General features: G+C 35.3%; 1 protein-coding gene across 1 annotated transcript; it reads right to left on the reverse strand.

Moving 5' to 3' along the window:
• Positions 1–4,832: 4,832 nt before the first annotated feature.
• On the reverse strand, positions 4,833–9,974 carry LOC137390533 (protein FAM200C-like). The gene is made up of 4 exons (XM_068076861.1): positions 9,917–9,974; positions 8,294–8,389; positions 5,441–6,006; positions 4,833–5,036 (listed from the first exon to the last, which is right to left on the reverse strand). The coding sequence occupies exons 1-4, from the start codon at positions 9,972–9,974 to the stop codon at positions 4,833–4,835; spliced, it is 924 nt and encodes a 307-aa protein (XP_067932962.1).

Here is a 9,974-nt window from a genome sequence, read left to right on the forward strand (position 1 = left end):
TGTTTGCATTAATAATTTTAGTAGAATCACTAAACACTTGATCTTCTATTTATTTTTGTAGAGAATTATATTACTGAATGCTTACTTTGAATGTTCCATAAAGTCTGGCTTTCTTCTTCTATTCTTGTGCTTTAATGGTATCTTAGTTTTTTTATTTCAGGATTTATTTTGGGCATAGCAATAGATGATACATGTTTATAAATATACCGTTGTTGGTTTTTTGTAAATGTTTTACTCATCATCAAACTAAACAGTATGTTGGAAGCAGGAGCAGTGCAAGAGATGGCATATGAATATATCAGCGATGTTCTTAGTTCTTACCATGGGTGCTGTCTCTCTATGATGACTGCAGGATAGTCAATCAATTGATTACATAATGCCTAATTATAGCAAATGACTAAGATTGAGGAGTCATAATAACTAAACTTTCAATTGTAAAAAATGCACTTAGCACCTTCTAGACTAGCAGTATAAAGATGTATAAAGTTTTTCAAACAGCTATCTTCTGTAATAAAACAATTTTTGAATGTTTTTTTTTCAACAGTAAGTTTCTAATTATAAGTCTGTTACGCGATGCACACTTTGAAGGCTTTTACTCTAAAAACCTTTATTGCTCAAACAAATTATTTCTGTCAATATCTGGTTACCCTTTTATCATTTGCTCAAAAACTACTAAATTACTGTAAATTATTGTAAAATTTCAGTCAGCATCAGAGCAAAGCAATGTGTAGCTTCCGATATGTCATTCAATAATCAACTGTGTCATCAGCAAACATGCCTATGTTTTTGGTTTTATCAAAAATAAGAAACTTGACAAAAGAATAAGAAAAGAAAGTTCTAACAAAGACCCCATGGTTTCAATTCAATCCTTCACTACCAAATTAGCCTGCCTCACTAACCACCACAGTGATTGTACTAGGAATTTCGTGATTTATGAATGAGAAAAAGGATGAATATACGATAATGAATGTATCAAATGAATAGTAAACGCGTGAGGTCATTGTTGGTTACAGCAAAAAGGCATTAAAATTGAAGAAAAAAGCATTATTCCATAAGAGAATCTTTATCATGAGCAATTGAATGATGAAGAATAGGACCTTGTGTTTGATCTATAGCGTATTGAGTAAGATTACTAGTTTACCACCATTTTATATATGAATCCTTACAGGTCATATAGTATAAGTTAGATTTGTGATGGTTTTATTGAGTTTTAATCTGCTATAAAAGTCGAGGATGGGTTTTAAAAGTTGAAATTTGGTGTCAATTCTTGACTTATACGCCAGACTAACGCTATACTCAATAAACCAATAACTAGCCACTATTTTAATAAAAATCAATTTTATGACTTTTTAAAATGGTGAAGTACATGTAAATTGTCCACTGTACCATTATGTTATTATAATGTGAGCTACATATCAGTCTTGAATTATGGTTTTAGCGTTATAGTTTTTATGGTAAATGATTATAAATATGGTTTACAATGTAGAGTTTAACCTTGACTGAGTTACTATCAGTTCTATATATGAATATTTTAACTTACCGTATGAATTCTAGCAATTGCTTTCCCTGATGCGGGATATAATTCTCAAAATTTTTCAATTGTAAAAAAACTTTCAACACAAGACATTGGAAACTTGTTAAACCCTGATAATTTTATACATATAAGTAGAAACGCTGATAAAAATCCATATTGATAAATTCCACTTGGTCATTGTGTGTGTTTTAGTGAGCTTAATCGTTACGGTTTTCACATTTTTTGGCACTATTTCATCCAAACTTCATGCTCATATGCTTTGTGCCTTTGGTGAGGTCGCTAAAAATCTTTGGTTTTTAAACTCGATCTGGTTCTTGGAAACCAGCCTCATTAACATCTACCTTCAATCCACCTGATTGAAGCTTGCTGATATTGCTAGCTTCCTAGGTTAATAGTGCCCTAGTGACAGATTTCAAAGTTTTGCCCTGACTTTTTCTTATAAACTGTGAACCTGAGGTCAGTACATTAGACACATTAATTTATCCCACTTACTTTAACTCTTATGCTACCAAATTAATTTTTAATCACAATAATCACTCGCAGTAGTTCAGTAGATATCTTCTTGTTCAATCATAAGAAGTCTATTGATCTATAATTAATGAAACCTCTATTATAGCCATAATGAGTCTGACACAACTGGTCATTGCAAAGAAGCAATCGGGATAAAAGTCTGAAGCGTTGTAAAGTGAAACTAAACTCTATGTGGGCTGTAAACCTATTTTTATTGGCTCAAAACAGACAAATGATTGTTTTCTTTTTGTTCCGGTACAGACATGATAGGCTAATTAAATAATTACACACTAATCAGAACTGAAGTAGTTTGTAAGAAGAATACTAAAGTCACACCACATGACTCTTGGCCATACTCAAACACTGTTCCGAGCCACACTACGTAGCTCATGGTACGCGAAGAGTTAATAAAAGTCTGCCTGTCCTGATACAACTAGTTTTATTACAAATTATAGAGAAAATCTTAGCAAAATAAATAAGCACGTATATGGAAGACTTAAACTTATTGGTTGCTAGCCTGTACAAATTTCATGAAAAACGCAACATCATAAAAGCTATTAGTGAAATACTTCAAAAACTATATATATATAAATTTTGATAGTGCTTGCATATGGCTGCGTCTGTTCTTCATCAAACTGATGAAGCAGAATGAATATTCTGCTGCTAGTCTCAAACTATCAAGCAGCCATTTTTTCATTATGTTTTTGTTTTTGTAAATTTTTATGTTTCATTTATAAATTACACTCATTAAAACATTGCACAGTCGTACACATTTATGCTTTTTTAAGTAGTAAGTTGGAGAAATATCTGCAGATACCACTATGATATTCCAAGATACTACCACTTTTAATACCAAGATAACCTTGAGTATTAAATAAGTAGTCAATATACATATAGCTGGACTAGAGTAGAAGAAACAATATAATAACCTTGAGTATTAAATATGTAGTCAATACACATATAGCTGGACTAGAATAGAAGAAACAATATGATAACCTTGAGCAGGGCTGTATTGTTCATTTCTAGGATGCCTTTGCCAATATTTTGAGTAGCCCCCTTAGGCAACTTGTGAGTGCTGTAGGCCCGAGCTGCGAGCGGGGTGGGTTCGGCAGAGGTGCAACGCCCTTGCGAATATTGAAAATTTTTTACAGAACACACACAAAAACCCTATCTGAGAGCAGTTTTAATTGTATTATTGCAACTTATACAAGCAAGCATAATACTAAAAAAATTTCTCAAAAATCATAAAGATTGCTGTGTATCACCATCCGTACGAATTATTGAATACATGTCATGTGTTACATAAACTCGTACCAGGGGTAAGAAAGAAAAATATTATGATTATTGATTAAGATTTGATAATAAACTCTAAACATCAAATCTATAAATAAAAATCTAAAGATTACTTAAAATTGAATATTAGAAGGTTTGTGATTCTGCTGAAAAGAAATAATGGTAGAACAATGAAACTAACTTGTCTACTTGAATTCTATGAAAACTACAATGAAACTAATTTGAATACTATCTAGATCTATAATAAAAGCACCAATCTCTGAGTGACTCAAAGTTCAATGTGATATCAGAGTCCTTTACTAAAGATTACTGATTTAAATTTGAAGATGGTAGATTTTGAATTTAACAAAGTTAGAGATTCTTCTCACGTCTTGGGTGATCAGGTTCGGCGCTGATGAAACTACTCTTACCCGTTGATAAACAGGTTCAACGAGTGAGCATAAAATAAAAATTATACAAAAAATATTTCTATGCAAATATAGATAATAACATAGCTCATTAAACAAAACATATTATAAACATACACTACGTGACTAGAGCTTGCCAAGCAGATATTAAAAAAAGAAAATCACAAAATTACGAAAAGTTTAAATCAGCTGTTACGTGTATGCAGCCTGAGAAAATCCTGAGTTGATTTCCTTGCAATGAAGTAGATGTTTTCACGTGAAGATAGTGTGAAAACATTAGCAAGCATACTCGATGTATAAGCAATAAGAAGAAAGCTCGCGGCAAATTTCTTTTTTTCTTGAAAGTTTCAAGATATTTCTAAACACGTCTGTTTCGCGCAGCGTCGATATAAAACTAATAATAAAGAAAACATTTCAAATATCATTTGCAAATTGTAATCAGTCAAGTGAATTGTATCGTCAGAATATTTCGTAAAACTGCAATAAGGCTAGTAAAACCAACCAAGAATTATTCTAAATTATCCCGTAAGTAATTGGCTTCCCATTACTATCAAAATATTTATCTTAAGTGGAAGTAAATGTTTTGAAAGTTCAGAATTTATGGTAGTCGTCAAAATCAAAACTCTTTGTCAGTTCAACAGCGTCTAGCACAGTGGTTCCCAACTACCTTGGAACCATGGACCCCCTGAGCTCCTTATCTAAAAGTCATGGACCCTTCTATAAACATCATAATATATGGTGTTTATAACAATGCATTGTAAATTGGCGTACATTATAAATTAGAATAATATAAGAGTCAGTAGATTTGGTATGTTTCTATTTATTTACTTATATAAAGCAATGCTATACTAAATTGCTTTGACTTTTAATTTTCAGTAGTCAGTTTGTTAGTGGGATGGATTGTACTTCTTGTTTTTCACCAAATTCTCAATCTTTGGGGAAATGGTTGACAAAGCACATCGCATGTCGTCGTCAAGTCCCAGTCGGTTTCGTTGTTTCGACTTGAGAACAATCATGGAGGAAAAAGTGGACTCGCATAAGTATGTAGACACAAATGGTAGCAAAGTTCGAAGAGCGCGTTTGGCTGTCTAAGGATATGAATGAATCAAGCAAGGCCAAAATTCTTCAATGGTTTTATCTTCATAAACATCTTTGGCAGATGAATCATTCTGCAAATCTATGAATTCTTCCTGCAGCTCATCAGGTACGCTTTCATCAAAACAGCAGAAAGGTTTTCTGACAAGACTCAATTCTGATTCACTCACCTCAGGGAAATAGTGCTGAGACTCTGACTTCAAAGAATCTAAGTGTAATATAATATAACTTTGTAATGATTCAAGTTTGCATAGGAATGCTTTCAAGGCATCTGTGAACTTGACTACGTTTGTGTTTCTTCCTTGCATCTGGCGATTAAGTTTGTTGATTTGGTTTAATATGTTTGCCAAGTAGGCCAGATTAAGCAGTCAAACTTCATCCTTTAGCCATGTTTTGAATTCTGTTTTGTTGTTCTGCTCACAAAAGATCTTAATTTCTTTTCGTAGTTTGAATGTCCTTGCAGTTACGTTTCCTTTGGAAAGCCAATGAACCTTTGTGTGATATAAATGAAGTTGATGCTCTGCTTCCATATCTTCACTAGTTTTTTAAACAATCTAGAATTTAGGGACCCATCTTTGATATAGTTTACTATGCTAATTACCAGATTGAGGATTGCTGAGAATGATTTAGGAAAGGGTTTAGCAGCCAAAGCTTGTCTGTGTATCATACAATGTCCTCCTTTGACATCTGGAACTAGCTGTTTCACTCTTGCTTGGAAGCCAGATCTAGATGTTAACATTGATGGAGCACCATCTGTGCAGCAGCTGCATAAATTTACCCATGACAGCTTTTCAGTCTCAAAGAATTGTGAAACCTTGTCCAGAATGTCAGAGGCTCGTGTAGTTGTTTTGAGTGCACTGCGGAAAAGGAACTCCTCTTCGATGTTTCCATTGTCGACATATCTAACAAAGGCCAACAACTGAGCACACGATTCCACATCTGTTGATTCATCAAGTTGAATAAAAAACAATCCAAAAGGTGCATTTTGAATTTCCTCTACCAACTGTTTCTTGATGTTTTCACTCATTTCAGTTATTCGCCTTTGAATAGTGCTATTTGACAATGATATTGCAGATATCTTTCTTTCAGCCACTTTACCAAGCACGATCTCCACCATCTGCTGAGCGCCAAACTTAATTAGCTGCTCTCCAATCGTATAAGGTGTTTCTGTTTTGCAATTTGTAATGCAACTGCATATGATGCTTCAACTACCCTGTCCTTGGCTACCTGAAAAGCTCCATCTGAGGAAAGTTTCATCTTCTGTCATGATTCACTAAATCAGGGTGTTGGGAACTCAGATGTAATTTTAGCTTAGGAGGCTTCATGGAATCGTTAGTCATTACCTTATGACAGATCACACACTGAGGTTTTTCTTCTTTATCTTTTGTTGTTAAACAGGTGAACCCATAGTTTAAATATGAATTGTCATATTTTCTTTTCTTGCTGGCTATGCTAAAAATATTTTAAAATTATATACATGTACAGAGCAACGTAAAACAGCTTAAAGTTTGAAATATCCATTATGCATTGCCATACTTTACTTACATTTACAGCTGAAACTACCACTGTCTTTGTTCTCTCACTGCTTAGTAAAATTGAATTATAATTAAATTATCATAAGCTATTGATCACGGGATCAAAGTCGAAATAATTTTACGACTTTTACAATTTACAACTTTTATCAACAATGGTAGTTAGTTTACCGATCTGCTGGATTAATTTTGTTGCCAAATAAATCTGGTTGCCAAATATTGCCACAGTTATCATCAGTCAACTGCCATTAACAAGCATTCATGATATTAATAGTTGCCATTGCGAAAAGACCCAAATTTGGTTTTAGGTTTAAATTTTGAGTATGAAAACTACACTGCACAGCTTTGCCTGTGTCCCATCTTATTGGCCAGGTCAAACAATGTGACAACGGCAAAAGACTTTATCATTATATATTAGAGGTAGCAAAATATTAATTAAAAAATAGAGAAAAAAGTCCAATGATCGGGTGATTTCAGGTAAATTATATTTAATTTTAAGCATATACTAAGACCTCTACCATTCTAAAGTTGGTAAAAATAGGTAAGTTGAAATGTTTTACTTTCCATGGATCTTAGTATATCACTAAAATTGAAGAAGGAGAGAGAGAATTACATGTTTGCTGGTTACAGGTTTTGTTATTTTGTACTCCTAACCGGAAATCATCTACTATCCAGCGATTGACGCACATAGGTGATAAAAGTCTAGATTCAAAAACCTAACAAGACAACGCGACAACCCCGCTGGAATTGTATTAGCCCCAAAACCCAGGCTAGCACAATGCTGACAGAGCTCGATCATTAAACCCTGCCCATATGATAGCCATCGCCTATCATTTTAGGGTTTTATATCATTGATCCAACCACTATAAGACAGAAATAGCTGTAAATAACTAGCTAAAAAAACCAATACTGGCACCAGCCTGTGGACCCCCCTCAAAACCTCCTGTGGACCCTAGGGGTTCATGGACCACCAGTTGGGAACCACTGGTCTAGCACATTTAAACTTACTAATTATCATAAAATATGTGCATCCAGAACAGACAAAACCGAAACGTCTGTTTTCCGTTCAGTTCTCAGCGGCAAAAAAATGGTGTTGAAATGGATTCGCTAGGTTTGTAACCACCAGTAATATTCTGAAAACGGGCTCTGCATGATACGTTCGCACCTTTCGTATGAAAACTTTCGACACTAAACAACAAGAAAATCACCGTTTGGCCGTTCTCAGTGTCGTATAGGGTACTACGACACTGTCCCTATACGACACTGGCCGTTCTTGGTGCTGAAATTTTGCCTCTGCACAGCAGAGGCTGCCTCATTGAACAATACGGCCCTGACCTTGAGTATTAAATAAGTAGTCAATATACAAATAGCTGAACTAGAGTAGAAGAAACAATATGATAACCTTGAATATTAAATATGTACTCAATATACGTATAGCTGGACTAGAGTTGAAGAACCAATATGATAAAGCAAAAAAACTGATGCTTATCATAACTTTTATACATACTGTAACGGATTGGCAGTGACCCTTCACTTCTCCACTTAAAATCAGCACTTTGTCTGAGTTCGAAATGACATATTTGAAATAATATATTGTTAACAGTTCAAAGTACAAGCACATACACAGCTGTTCTCCTTTAGACTTTTCCAGTCTCTGCATGCTTGAGCTTGGTGGCGTCATTTTATACGGGATGGAGGCATTGTCTCCTTCTGTCGACCGGCCGGTCCTACCAGCACCATAAGTAATGAGTGTCATTAACCATTTATTTTATTTCATCCTTAAATGGAATAGTATAGAAAATATTGGTCAATAACACATTTTGTTCCAAAACAAAAGGTGTTATGTAATCAGTGTTTTTAGCACTCCTACTCATTTGGCCTCTAGCAGCATGACGGCTGTTGCAGTCCTGTTTAGCTCTTACCATGGTTGGCCACTCCCACTCTCCCATAACGGTCAGGTAGTAACGAGTGCCGAGCTGGCACTGGCTTGTACTTAATGACCCCAGGCCCCTTTCTCTCTGAATTAGGAAGACTGACTTATGCTGGCCTCATGAGCCTAATTGGCTCTTCTGAAGTTTATTTTTCTTGCTGTTCCAATCGTTTCTTGTGTTCTTGGTTCTTTTGGAGCTCTTGCAGCCGGCTTTGCAGTTTTTCCAAAATGCAGGCCATGATGGTCTCCTTTTTAATCTGAAAAATAATTTTGTCAGATAAGAAAGGAGACAATGTCAGGCATGATTGTTGCGCTAGCCTTTTCCTCCTACATTCACAATCTAGGGTAGTATATTTCTATTGACAATGATCTCCTGTCATGAAACGATGTTTGGAACTATTTTAGCTCAGCTGATAGTTTCTAAAAAAGGCTGTTGGTAGATACTTACTATGAATGTTTTCTCTAAATGCTCACTTTAGTTTCCCCTTTTGTTGTATTTTTTTCATGATCTCATCATTATTTCCATCACGCCCAGTTTCAGCCTGACAAGCATGTCTTTGGTTAGGATACAGTCGAGTTTGTGTTGATGTGATTGTCACTATGACATTACTAGACTGATGAAAACCAGCTGCTACTAGGGCAATCCAGCTATTTATTAGTTCAACATCTGTAAGTCTTTCATATCATGCTAAGTATTTTAACAGTGTCACCGTTAGGGCTGGCACGGGTAGCTCGTCCGGTCGTGACCCACCGGGTCAGAGGTGCCCGGGTCGAGCTACCCGACCCCCGGGTCTTCCTATACAAAGACACGGGTAGGTTTATGGCTAAACAAAAGCGATTGCATATCGCTTTTTAGGTGCGATTGAAATAGGGTCGCGTTTAGTCTTAGCGCGGAAGGACCAGGCAAAATAAAACAATCTATGTCAAAACTATATTTTTATGTCTGCGACAATAGTCTTTGGACTATAGGTTTCGCGACGTTTTTCGGCAAAAAATAATCAACACATCGGCGGTCTGAGAGTTCATGAAGATGCCAGTCACGAAAGGGAAAGACCAAATTATTTGTACAATATGCGGAAGCAAGATGAGCTACAAAGAAGGGTCCACCTCAATACTATTGAGACATTTACAACGAAGGCATCCCGAGGAACTTAAAAGCAAGTCTAAGAACCTTCAACATAGCAAATTTATTTTCGTTTAGTTTCTTTCACTAATAGCAGAAGTTTTAGGGAAGTGGGGGATTTTTAGTTTCCACTATGCTAAGTTATCTATTTCTATATTTGTAAAGTAGTTCTTAACTAATCTCTTCTTGTTGATTATAAAAGCGGAGTTGAAAATAAAATCTGTAATAAAAACACTTTAGCCAAAGTCGTGCCATTAATCTATCACCCATTGATTAGCATTGATCCACCAATGTCTCGCAATAAATTGTAGATTGCATTTATAAACCAAGCCACAAAATATAATGATTGATGTGATAATGGATTCTTTTATCTTAGGTTATTGATGTCACAACATTAGGTTGTAATAGAACTATCTCTTAACCTTAATTAAATGAATAAAAAATTTGTGCGTGCTGACCCGGTCCGACTCGATTTTGGCCCTCATTGCTGACCCTGATTCTGGCCCGACCTTGCATTCCTTGGTCTTGTTCCAGCTCTGTTCACTGTCAT

This window comes from Watersipora subatra, chromosome 3 (assembly GCF_963576615.1).
Source record: "Watersipora subatra chromosome 3, tzWatSuba1.1, whole genome shotgun sequence".
Classification (NCBI taxonomy): Eukaryota; Metazoa; Bryozoa; class Gymnolaemata; order Cheilostomatida; family Watersiporidae; genus Watersipora; species Watersipora subatra.

Bases quoted from the DNA above. Each gene is read 5' to 3' on its own strand.
- LOC137390533 (XM_068076861.1), bottom strand. From the start codon at position 9,974: ATGACAGTGAACAGAGCTGGAACAAGACCAAGGAATGCAAGGTCGGGC. The intron at 6,007-8,293 runs GTAAGAGCTAAA...ATTGCAAAACAG, and splicing joins AGTGGGAGTGGCCAACCATG to AAACACCTTATACGATTGGA. The intron at 5,037-5,440 runs GTAATTAGCATA...GATTCTTTGAAG, and splicing joins TCTCAGCAATCCTCAATCTG to TCAGAGTCTCAGCACTATTT.